Here is a 13,238-nt window from a genome sequence, read left to right on the forward strand (position 1 = left end):
GCACACACCGACAAAGAGGCAGGTAAGCAGCTACAGCACAGATAACAAGACACACACACACAGACAGACAGGCACACACACACTTCCTGTACTGCAGGTGCACTGATGCGAAGAAGAAACAGAGACTCTTAAAGATGAGTGAGAGTTTGAGGGAGAGATGAATCAGAGATTCAAAGAAACTGGGAAATAGAGCTCATGCAGCGGTAGCGTGCATGTGACCATCCAGCGTCATGACAGTAAATATTTGTGAAGCAAAGCTGAAGTGAAAGAGTTCAGTCTCAACCTGTGTGGTTTCCTGCAAGTCACAAGGGATCTCTTTGCTTTTTTGTGCTTGTGTGTCAGTCAGGATGAAGCTGCTGCTGGTTGCTGCTGCTGTTCTGGCTGTGGCCAGCTGTGCCAGCGTCTCTCTGGAAGACCTGGAGTTCCACGCCTGGAAACTCAAGTTTGGTCAGACAGTCTTATTCTTTTATTGTGGTCTGTTGTCAAATACAGTAGATCTTGTTCAGTTTCCTGTGAAGATTAAGCCTGTGAGTGTGCTCAATGCGTGCTCTTTTACACTCAACTCACCTAAAAGGTCTAAAGTAAAAGGGATTTAATCTACCTACATGTTTAGAAGTTTACAGCTCTTTGTCAGCTAATAAAGGTAAATATCTTAACTGCAAAAGGACTTGATTGATTCACAATGTATCACTGATCATTGTTCTGTCTTCTCTTTCTGATTATTTCCTTCTCTGACTGGCAGGAAGGTCCTACAGCTCTCCATCAGAGGAGGCTCATCGCAGACAAATCTGGGTCAGCAACCGCAAACTGGTGCTGGTGCACAACATCATGGCCGATGAGGGCATCAAGTCTTACCGCCTTGGCATGACCTACTTTGCTGACATGGTATGCACAAAACAGAAATGTGGCTATCGTTATCAATGTCATTTGGTTGCAATCAGCTTGTAAGGATACAGTTGACATTTTGGATGAAAGCCAGATTAAGTGACACCCTGAATTTTGTCCCTCTTCACCAGGAAAATGAAGAGTACAAACGCCTGATTTCCCAGGGGTGCTTGGGTTCCTTCAACGCCTCTCTGCCTCGCCGTGGTTCTACTTTCCTCCGGCTGCCTGAAGGAGCTGATCTGCCCAACTCTGTTGACTGGAGGGACAAGGGATACGTCACAGGTGTCAAGGATCAGAAGCAGTGCGGCTCCTGCTGGGCCTTCAGTACAGTATGTAGCACAATAACTCATTTGGTAACACAAGAATCCTTCTGAGACTATTTTCAAGTTTCATATTAACTTATATCACTTTCAGACTGGCTCGCTGGAGGGTCAGACCTTCAGGAAGACAGGGAAGCTGGTGTCTCTGAGCGAGCAGCAGCTGGTTGACTGCTCCGGCGACTATGGCAACATGGGTTGCATGGGAGGCCTGATGGACAACGCCTTCCAGTACATCCAAGCCAACGGAGGGATAGACACAGAGGAGTCCTACCCTTATGAAGCTGAGGTAAACAGAAAGCAGTTTGGTTGAAAAAGTCATAATCTTTAAATGTACAGCATCCAGTGTCAGACAGCCATTTGTCATTATCATGCTAGAAAGCAGAGCTAGAGATGAAAATCAACTCAGTCAGGCAGAGTTAAAAACGACAGCCCTCCACGTAAGAGATGTACAACACTGCCATCTTGTGGACAAAATGTATAGTTGGCCAAAACCTTGAGACAGGCTTTCAGTGCAACGCTGTCTCATAGACTTCTCTCAAAATCTTACATTTTTTGAGAACGTAGTACTTGGAAACTCTTCTGTACTCTGATGTACACTTAATCACTGCTATCATAATGCGGCAATATGGTAAAACCTTTGGTGACTTGTGAAATATTTTCTCTCAATCAGGATGGTCAGTGCCGTTACAACCCTGCCACAATTGGTGCCAAATGCACAGGCTACGTTGATGTGAAGCAAGGTGATGAAGACGCCCTGAAGGAGGCTGTGGCCACCATCGGACCCGTGTCTGTGGCCATTGATGCTTCTCATTCGTCCTTCCAGCTCTATGAATCAGGTGAACAGTCAGTTAAACACTGTGTTGCTTCTGCCGGAAAATATTCTTTCTATCAAATGCAAGAAGAAATAGGAAATACTCTTCTTTCTTTTGACCTATCCATATGTCTGTCTAATCTGTTGTTTGTGTGTTTCTAGGAGTGTATGATGAGCCAGAGTGCAGCAGCTCAGAGTTGGACCATGGTGTACTGGCTGTGGGTTATGGCAGCTCCAACGGACATGACTACTGGCTGGTCAAGAACAGGTAAACACCCAAACCTGTTGCTCGTATTTTAAATGAATGTAATGTAGTGTTACAGTGGAGACAGAAAGTTGCAGTTTTCACAGACAGCAGCAGTAAGGCGTCTTATTTATAGCTGCCAAAATGAAGTGAAACTCACTCGGGATGTAGTCAGCTTCTTCAACTACCCATTACTATGAACTGCTACCATTGTTTCACTTGTTGTAACTAATATTGTAAATATGATTATGTGTTTGACATATAGAGCAGCTGAATATTGTTGGTAATTTGTGTATTTCTGTAGCTGGGGTCTGGGATGGGGAGGCAAGGGATACATCATGATGACCAGGAACAAACACAACCAGTGTGGCATTGCTACTGCATCCAGCTACCCCCTGGTCTGAGTAAGTGAGAGGAAAATCTAAATCTTTCCTTCCTTCCTGTATAACCAAATGCTATTTAAAATGCTGTTTAAACAAGTTAAACTTCTGGGTGTCTGCACAGACGTGTGTGTGTACACTCTGCAGTTTATTGTCCATTAACTGTTTGTTGTTCTTGTTTATTGGATTTTCAGGCCCAGGTCTTTCCTCTGTGAGGAGGAGAAGAGTGACACATAATTTACTGTAATTTCATAAAGTAACTGGAACAAAATGCCATTTTGTTGTCTGTGCCCTGGTGCACTTTTAATAGAATCACTTTTTTTTATGAAGATTGTAAATAAATTTAAAGAAATGTTTAACATTGAAAGACAAAAATAAACATTTATTTGTTGGTGATTTTGCTGCTTTTTACTGTCCACTATTATATTATTGATCTGTGCTGATGTTCTGCAGCTTATCAACAGTGCATGTCCGTCTGTATAAATATATAATATATCTCAGAAACTATTTTCATGGTCCCCAGAGAATGAAGCCTAATGCCTTTAGTGATCCCCTGACCTTTCTGTTGTACCACCGTGCTTGCACATTTTTGTTTTTTAGTGAAATGTCTCAGCATCTATTTGAGCCATTGGTTTGCCATGAAATGGTACAGCAGCAGGCACATGTATAGGATAAGAAATTATTAGAAATTATTGCTTTTCACAATAAATGTTAATCAGAGTCAAAGGTCAACTTAAACTGGGACAGGGTTGACATTTAGATTTTTAAGTGAAATGTCTCCTCAGTTACCTGATGGATTGCACATTCATGCCCCCCTTAAGATGACTTGTAAACTTGGTAATCACCTTAAAGGTAAAAGGTAAAAATTTAAATTTGTCCAATACTTTGGTGTATGACCAATACCTGCAAAACTAACCCTAACCCAGCTGTACTTTCTTTAGTGTTAATTAGCAAATGTTAGTCAGATAACACGCTAACCTGAGATGGTGAACATGGTAAACATTACCTGCTAAACATCAGCACTTTAGCATTGTCATTGTGAACGTGTTAGCATGCTGATAGGAGGAGTTGCTCCCGAGCGTGGCTGTTGACTTAGTTGTTAGATGACAGTTGTTGCCAAGTTTCACATCCATGGCACAAAAGTGAGGTGGTGGCCCATCCAAAACCGCTCATCACAGAATCATAAATCCAGCTGTCACTTGTACTTGTTACATAGGTGTTGGCCAGCTGTAGCAAGAAATCGCTTTTTATTCTATTTGCTCAGGTTTGCTCAAGCATATTTCTAACAATTACAGTTGTTAATTTGTCATCTGACTTTATTCTATTTTCCAGAACATGTAGGGATCTGCAAATAAATTATATAGATGCATTTACTCTTTGTGGCTTTAGGCCAATATGTGCTCTAGATGTCTTTAAAATGATTTGTATTTATTTGTATAATTGCATATGTACATATCGACTGTATACCAGTTAAAAAAATCTCCTGCAACTCCATCTGCATATCAAGCAACTCACAATGAGTCCTGTTGCCAAGTAAGAGAAACACTGCAGTAGCTGCGGCTTGTTGCTACAGTAGCACGCAAATGTACAGGATGAGTCTTGCACCTGATGCTGAGAAACTTTCAAAGGACAACAACTGTGACAGGAAATGAACCTCTTTACTTCCAAATTTTGCATTTGCTTCATTTCTAAAAATGACATAAATATGTGCTCACATCTAACTGGAAATGTACAAGTTACAACTGCCTCAATATTCCCAGTGTACATAAAGTAGCCTCAGCTCTCTGCACTGTACATTTTCCAAAGTGTTTGCACTCAGTCAAGCTTATGTGTTTAACAATGCATTGTGATAAGAAATACATAAAAAGGGGGCTTTTAACATTATAAATATACTTGCTTTAGTCACAGTCTGTCAGATGTGTGCACATCAAGTTGGCTGAGAACTTTGCTTGGAGACAAGTGGAACGTTTGTAGATAACATATTTCTGAAAGCTGATTTCATTCTCACATCGGGGGGCTTTATGTCATTTCTGGATTCATTGCTTATACCAGTTTTGACTGACATAAATTATTCACCAAACTGTGTTTGTTCTTCAAAAAGTCTGATTCTTAGACTCAGATGCTGCCTCTGATACTAACTGCTGCTATGGCCTTTGGCTTGCAGACCTCAGGCCAAAGATAAAAGCTGTGAGCAGGGAGTTTCAGATGTGGAAAGTTCATTTTGGTAAAGGAATACCTCCGCTTTGGTCTTTTCTGCGGTGTTTGTACTTTTTGTTCGCTTGGATTGCATTTTTTTGCTTTATTTTCCCAGATACAGTTTTACTTTCTTTAGCATTCTGTGGTTTGTAAAAGGTCATCTCAGATTCGTTGTTCATATGCAGGTAGGGATGTTGCCACAGAAACGGAAGAGGTAAAAGTGAAAGCAGATCTGGGTGGCGAATGTGAGCATATAGTGAAACACAATGAGAGTGTGAAATTATACACTTTTGCGGTTGAATCTCTTGTCCGATGTGGTAAAAAAGCCATTATGGATTTTAGAGGAATATCTTAGCGGCATGCATTTTGACCTCTATTACCTTCAATATATTTTACAGACGGTCTTTTGCTTTCAAGATCACCCTCTCTTCCTGTCACATCCTCCCCTCGTGACACTCAATCCGCCCAATCCTCGATAATCAGTTTCCATATAAACTGCTTTTATGACACTGCAGAAAAAGGAGAAATGAAAGAAGTTTATTTTTTTATCTTCATCTTTCAAAACCACTGATGGAATACTAAAACGATGCATCATTTACCATGTGATTCAGGACTGTGGGAATAAGTCAGAAGCAAAGACCAGAACACAAAATGCTCATAAAAATAAGTGATATAATTGAATACAACCACATTTTCTTCTCTTGCTGTGTTGTGATGGCTGCACCCACGGCCACACAAGCGGACTAAAAACATTGACAATATCGAGTCCACTCGTTCTCACATCTTAACTTTAATTTGACCTTTGATGTCCAGTTGTTACACTTTTTACTTTTTAACTTTAACTTATAACTTTTTGAAAAACTAAAGCCTGCGTCCTCGCCCCCTGCTCTAACATGTGTATTCAATTAAAGGTTTTGTTAAAGAAGATGATGTCACATCTTGTCTCCCTGTTTTCATGTTAGCTAAAATATCACATGCCAATATAATGTATAATGTTTTGCAGATACTGTTTTCTTTTCTTTCCCACTGCTCTGCCCTCACAGTATAGCTGCTCAGGTGACCTTTTTCATGATACTAAATAACTTCACCCATCAAGGTCAAGTTGGAGCCCTAACCACGTTTCCAGGGTAACGTGAACCAACTTTGGTTCAATACCCATGCCATATGTGTGTAAAGTAATACCATAATGGAATCCGGCCTTCTTTCAACAGTAATTTGTAATGCTTAAGGGTTTTGCGAGTAATCCAACTAAACAGCAGTACTTAAGTCATTATTCTTAAATCTCTATTGAACCTTAGGCGGTGGAAGGTTGCTTCACTCATCTGTAATCCATGAAGTCAGCTATAAATACATTTACAATGCTTGAATTTATTTTGTTAATTTGTCACGGGCTATTCAGCCTAACTGCATTTAATTTTACTGCACGCAGCGAAGCTGAAAAAAGTTCAGCACTCCAGTCTGACTTAGTCGCAAAACACGGTAACAGATGATGCTGCAGTCTTGATCTGGCTTTAGATATTCTATAATTTGATTGAAATTTTGAGAAGCTAACAAAAGTCACACAATACACACACACAATAGCTGCCCAAATGTAATTAATGAAATCACAGTAAGTGTTTGTAATTTTCCTATTCCAAATGTCACATTAGGTCTGGTTGTGATAATATTTGATGGGAGGAGGAGAGACAGGGATGCAGAGAGGGGGAGAACATATTAGGGATTTAATCAGCTTGTGTGAGTAAATGTGACCTTGACATCTTACTTTTTCCCTCCTCGGCTGAAACAGTGGCAGCAGCGAGAGTTGCCGTGTGGAAGCAAACAGGCACGGCCGACGTAATTGAAAGAGAGATTTATATTATCTTTTGTCAGGCGAGTCTCGTAACAGCAGACCTGGAAAAAAACATCTCTGCCATTTTATCAGCACCGCAATATGACAGCATTCAGCCAATTAGGCCTGAGTGATTGTTATCCAGTGACGTTATCATCATCATCCCTTTTATTTTTGGGGGTATGAAGGAGGGCATTAGACAGTGGAAAAAGCAAAGATGAAAAAGCTCCCAGACAGAGACAAAGGGAAACAGAAGGAGGGCGCGTAAGAGGTGAGGCAAATTAATTGGTTTTGCTAAATCCTCCTCAAACAGCAGAAGCCAATGTGGTTCCACAAAAGGCCATTACCGGTAATCAATTTAAATCTGTTTTACCCTTCCCAAGGAAACCAATTAGGCAATTTAATTTGGCTTTTTTGATTCACAGCATAACCACGGCACAGGATAGGACGTGCAATTCGCATCCTGCAGAGAGGGACAAGTGAAAACACTGGGAGGTGTTGCTGGAACAAACAAAGCTATTGATCTGAGGGAGGTTGAGAGATCCAGGGAAGAGTGAGAAAGAGGATGATAAATTCATGAGTTTGGATTTTGTTAAGAAAAAGAGACACATGGCAGTGATCCTGCTGTGTCTATTTAAAAATCGCCTCAATAATTAAAGTGTATTGCAAGTTCAGCTTTTAGCTAACTCTGCACAAGTTTGGTTTTCCAGTAAATGTGACTCCACATTTAAAGCAGTGGATCATATTGGCTGCATTTTTTGTGTCAGAAGAAGCTCTTTTTTAAGGTCACTAGATGGCAGTACTTGACTGCTGATGATTATCTCAGAAGTTTGGGGCGCTGTGGCCTGGGTTGAGTCATGCAAAGCTCTGGTTCAAAGTCAGACACATTCCTTTGATTCTTACGGTCACATGTCCCTGGAATGTAACACACATACAGCACATGCAGACATCCATATATCCACACATACACGCTGAGACTGCAATTCCCTGCACCAGTGAACCCATTACGCTCGCACACACACACTGTGCACTGAATGTCTGCTTAATCAACAATGTCACCGCACGATTGCAGTAGATTGGCTGCTGGGTTGGTATGGAGGAAAGTGTCAGTCAGCCGTGTCACCCATCATAGCGGACAAACAGTCTCTCCTATGGGGATACAGACTGTGTGTTATCCATCTCCCATCATGCCTTTTGTGTGCGTGCATGTGTGCAGCTCCTTGCATGAGTGGTGTGTTTATGTGTGTGTGCGGGGAAATAGGATGTCAGCTGGTTTGTCATGGTAATGGGGAACATGTGTGATTGTGACAGACAGGAGTTCTGGATGACCGCACACGGCGAACAATGGCCTAATGCATGCAGAAAGCATCGAGTCTGAACAAGGGCAGAACTTATGAAAAATGGCTTAAATTACTTTATAAATACTTTATATATCTGAAATGAACCCAGAGAGGAGGCCAATAATCCATACTCGCTCCTCCATCTTGCTCTTTTTAATCTTTCCTTCCTTATCTTTATCCCTTTTTTCTTTTCCTGGTTTCATCTCTCCATCCTCCTCCAGCCAGCTGCATTTCTTGGACAGAGCTCCTGGCTGTGGTCTGAGAGAGACGAGTGAAGCTAACCGTTTGAGAAAAACAGTTCTGGCAAGGCCAATTACACCCAGACAAAGCACTTTGCATGTTATTGTGTTAGGGATTCATGCTTGATTGACTGAATGGGTTCTAATGAGGCTGGGGAACGACGTGCAGGAAAGGAAGAAACACTCCTCCGTTTCCCTGATGGATTGATTCACCCGTGCACTCACGTAGACAAACACATGCAGGTACAAACACGCTCGCTGGTGCACAGTTACAGAGCAAAGGTGCACAATCACATCGGCATGCACATGGGAGCACACTTACCTTGGAGAAACACGCAAACCAACACTAATGCAAACAGCTCTCTCTCTCAGGTTGCAGCTGTAGTACTGTGTGTGTCTGTGAGTGTGTGCAGTGGGTGGCAGATGAAGAGGAGATGGTGGAAAGGTAACTTGCTGTATTGCCTCTGCAGATGCTCCTACGTGAAGGTTTCACTCCCACTGGCATCCTTTTATAGTATCACTTCACAAGGTAGAGTTGGCTATAGCAACAGATGGATTGGTAAAGCCTACAGCAGTGATAAAAAATGTCAGCCGTTATTCTTGTTGGGCCTAACAGATGTTAGTTTTATTTCTGTGTTGTGTCGTGTTGGGCGCTGGGTTTCAACTCCGCTAAGTTTCCCATCTTTGAAGTTTTTTTGTTCTCCGTCTCGGTGGAACGAAAGTTGAAACGGATAATACTAGCGACAGGCTAATGAAAATAACAAACGCCAGCTATGATGTTCGCGAGATCACTGTCAACAAAATATAAATTGAAAATGAAATTAGTTGGCAACCCAGCTCCAGTCTATGAATTTTAAACAGCAGGTATGAGCTGCATGTATGTAAGACGCAGGGTAGCAGAGGACACAAGCACGGCAGCCAGAGAGCAGAGACAAACTGCAAATCCTAAACTTGCACAATACAGTTTTTTTTTTTATGTTTACATCATGAACCATTAGTAAACAAGCCAGGCATTTAGCTAGTATTGTTAATGATCTATATTACATGCTAATTTCATTCAATTTCATTTCAGTGACTTGAGCAGCCATGCATTGAGGGAGACTTCAGAGAGTCCTCTGAAGAATATTTACTGCGGCCTTCTCCTTCTTCACCCTCTTCTTCTTTGTCCTGCTTTCGCTGCTCCCCCTCCACCTGCTAATCTCCTTCTCTTCCACATCCCTCTCATTCATCATTTTTTGTTGCCCCCTCCTCTCCCTCTCTCCTCTACATCGTCCATCTCCCCTACCATACCGAGGTCAGGGTGAGGGGTCAATTGCCTGGGCACACCACAGAGCCTGTTCTTGAAGGAGTAGTCTTGTATGTGCGCTCCGTCTTATCTTATCTTGTTTTATATCACCTGACAACTCTTTCCCTCAGGAGATGGCCTCACTTTCACCTGCAGTAACCCGCTCGGTGCACATACATGTGTGTGCGTTAGTTTTCTGCATGCAGGTCTGTGTGTTAGCGTGTGTGGATGGATGCTTCCCTGTGTCTTCCGGTCCTTTGCCCACCCCCTTTAGCCCACCTTTGTTTATCTGCCCTGTTATCTTTCCTCTTCTCCAGCTCTTTTCCTTGCCTGACCTTTTTCTCTCTCTGCCTTGCCTCCTCCGTCGATAGCCAGAGCTAATAAGGCAATTAAAGCCTAATTAAAGGAGTCTTCAGAGAGGGGAAGGTCTCAGGCAACTTCATGAGGGTGAGGCTTGTGTTGTGTACTCATGTCTCTGGCGAGCTCTCCCTCACTCTCTCCTGACCAACACAAGAAAGTCTAAAAAAAAAAGTGCTGAGATAATGAAAGGCCTGAGGAACTGTGCACACAATCCCATCACCATTTTTACAAAGTCTAAAGATTTATTTCTGTGTTTTTAGTGGTATCAAGAAACGGGTAACACAAGGTAACTAGCTAATTTGTTCAGCTTCGAGTGTATTTATCCAACCGGCGTCAGCCCACTCATTGTTGTCGAATTTGCCAGCACAGATCAAAGGGCCCCGTGCAGCGAGTCAGCCAGGTTACCTCCGCTTGGCACTCTGAATCAAAGTCACGGATTAAGGGAAAGTGTGTGAGAGAGTGTGTGTGTTGGGGCAGATGATCATCCTCTCTTTGGGATGTGAGTTGCTTGTCACAAGGGTCTGCGATGGATCTGTGTTGTTTTTCCACATACATCCCAAAGCTTCTCTTACGTCCTGTTGCATACGATCACTGCGAGTACTTGTAGTCTGAAACAAAATCTTTACCCCTGATTTAGAAGGCACTTACAATGCATTAGCCTTGTGGTAATTACTAGAAACTCAATTAGAAGAAACCGCTGAAGACCAAGACCAAACTGGAGGGCTTAAGCTGCAACGCTGGTAAATGGATTTGGAGTTAATTTAGTGAGTCAGAGGGTGAAACAGCCATCAGTGATGTTTTAAGCTGCAGCAAGCAACCTGAGCGCTCAGAGCTATGTACCACAGGCTGATCTCCTCTGTAGTCTGCTCTCCATTGGCATTCAGCTTCACTTTGGTTTGAGTGTTTCGTTAAATTGCTCTGGGAATTTTTTTTTCACCCACTGGCATGTTCGTGCATGTGACAATCCCTCATTCAACATTTCTTTATTGGTATATTTCTCAGTGGTGTTTACACACGTGTAGATGTTACTGTGTAAGCCTCAGGTCCTGTTCAGAGTGGAGTAGTATATTTTATTCATGGATCTTTGTATGTTCTCTAACAGGCCTCGGGGCATTTTTATGACCTTAAGCAGTGCACCTGAAAGCACCTGTTTCTGGTGAATATCTGTATTTACCTTCTCCAGAGTACATGTGTATGTGTCTGATGATTTGTAGATCCCAGCTGATACTAGATATTTGGCACAAATAATCACATAAATGTTTGAGAGTTATCCATTAAAGTTTATTATTAAAGAATTGACCAACATGTGTACTGAGCGAAATCCATTTACTTGTCAGCGCTCTGTTGTGAATAATCCATGAAAATTGTGATGCTGTTTCTAAGTAGGGCTGCAACTAACGATTTTCTATTTTTGTGATTAATCATTGGATCATTTGGTCAACGAAGTATCAGAATATAGTGAAAAATGTCTGTAGCAATTTAATAACACCCAAAGTTGTGTCCTCAAATTGCTTGTTTTGTCCAGCTAACAAAGAAAAGCAGCAAATCCTCACAGTAAGAATCTGGAACCAATGAATGTTTGGCGTTTTTGCTAGAAAAAATTACTTTTGCATACAATTATGAAAATAGTTGCAGTTGATTGACTTACTGCCAATCGCCTGCTGGATTAACCAATTCATTGTTTCAGCTCTATTTCCAAGTTACCTAACATATTTTTGCCATTTCTGTAACACAATTTTTGTAACTTATTGGCTGACATATTTACAGATACAATTATATGCATTTATACGTGATATAAACTAAAATCAGCCAATAATGTTGGCCATGCTAATGTACTGGTCAGGCTCTAGTGGTCTGTGTGTGTACCTCAGACACCTGTACATATTGGGACTGTAATATACACCAAGCTGGTAAGTCACATCATCATATTGGACTCTAAATCCATGGAGAGAGTGGCAGAGTGAGCAGATGGACTGCATGTTGTGGAAAGAGTGGGTGGTAAAGTCTGCATGTCCCTGTATGTGTGCTTGTGAATGCTCCTATTGCTACCAGCATGTGTGTTGGCGTGTGTGTGTGTTCACGTAGGTGCTACTGCAGGATCCTGGCTTTTCGCTTGGAGTAAAGTTGTGTGTGTGTGTTTGTTGTGGACTGGTGAGTGGGTGTGCATCGTGAGAGCACTGCTGTGCCTCCTTGTTCTGGGGACCAGATGGTGATGGAGCTGGTCGCTCCACCCAACTGTTCTTGACATCATCATTCAAAGACAAATGGAGACCAAAATCTACACTTATAGTAACACTGCATTATGGAATAATTATTCATATCCTTTATTGTACCACAATACTCCATTACAAGTAAAAATCTTGCATTCAACTTTTCCTTAACTAAAAGTATGTAGGACTGCCAGTAAAACGGACCTACAGCATCAAACATTTAAAAGTAATAGTCCTCATTAGACATTACATATTATTATGCACTCAGTTGCCAGTTTATTAGGTACACCTAGCTTAAAGTAATGCAGTGTAATGCAACAGCCCTGCCACAAATCCTACCTTCATGAAGGTTATAATGTGTAAACTATTTTAGGGAGCTGGTGATTCAACATAATGCTCACTTTGGAGGTTGTAGTTTGTGCTACTGTTGAATTGTATTGAGTTAAACTGAGAGGCGTAATATTTAATATCTACCTGTATTTATATAAACTAGTGCAGTGCCTGTTGAAAATGTGCCTTTACGGAACGAGCCATGAAGATTGAATTGATTGAAACCAAATTTCAAAACAAAGCAAGAAAATAATAACAATTAATGTATGTAGGGAAAAGAAATAGACAGTGAAATAGACGTGAATGAATGTGTTAATTTAAGGAGAGCACATCTGGTGATTCTGCCAGACCTGATCCATCCCATATTGCAGCGTGATCAGGCTGCTACTCTACATTGTGAATTTTTTCTTGTGTTTCCTGTGTTAGTGATTAATTATACATTAGAACAAATGCTTTTTTAAATTCTAAATGCAATTATAGCTGTTAGATTTTCATAAAATTTCAACTTAAAAAAAAAAGCAATTATGTCTGAGACCCGGGGAGGCAAGGAAAATATTTTAAGGAGATTCATGGCCAATTTATATGCCACAATAAAGAACTACATTAGCCAGGACTGCTTGATCAGCATTAGTGATAACAACTCACTTTCCCTATCATTTTACTGTTCAAGTGAATGCTGTGCAATGGGAGCTAATCACCAGTCACACTCAGCTGACAGGCTGATGCTGCCTTGTGATGCTTTGCCTCCACATTTCTCAAAAGAGTGTTTGATTGTGTGTGGTGCGAGGCAATATGCTGAATGACAACACG

At 41.5% G+C, this 13,238-nt stretch overlaps 1 protein-coding gene across 1 annotated transcript; it reads left to right on the forward strand.

The window, feature by feature from the left end:
* The first annotated feature begins 344 nt into the window (after positions 1-344).
* ctsl.1 (cathepsin L.1) lies at positions 345-2,963 on the forward strand. Its single transcript, XM_070920470.1, has 8 exons — positions 345-447; positions 743-885; positions 1,017-1,214; positions 1,300-1,491; positions 1,876-2,041; positions 2,179-2,284; positions 2,565-2,664; positions 2,835-2,963. Exons 1-7 carry the CDS (start codon positions 348-350, stop codon positions 2,662-2,664), a joined length of 1,005 nt encoding a protein of 334 aa, XP_070776571.1. The 5' UTR covers positions 345-347; the 3' UTR covers positions 2,835-2,963.
* The last annotated feature ends 10,275 nt before the right edge of the window (positions 2,964-13,238 follow it).

This window comes from Enoplosus armatus, chromosome 15 (genome assembly GCF_043641665.1).
Source record: "Enoplosus armatus isolate fEnoArm2 chromosome 15, fEnoArm2.hap1, whole genome shotgun sequence".
NCBI lineage: Eukaryota > Metazoa > Chordata > Actinopteri > Centrarchiformes > Enoplosidae > Enoplosus > Enoplosus armatus.

Bases quoted from the DNA above. Each gene is read 5' to 3' on its own strand.
- ctsl.1 (XM_070920470.1), top strand. From the start codon at position 348: ATGAAGCTGCTGCTGGTTGCTGCTGCTGTTCTGGCTGTGGCCAGCTGT. The intron at 448-742 runs GTCAGACAGTCT...TCTGACTGGCAG, and splicing joins CGCCTGGAAACTCAAGTTTG to GAAGGTCCTACAGCTCTCCA. The intron at 2,285-2,564 runs GTAAACACCCAA...GTATTTCTGTAG, and splicing joins TACTGGCTGGTCAAGAACAG to CTGGGGTCTGGGATGGGGAG.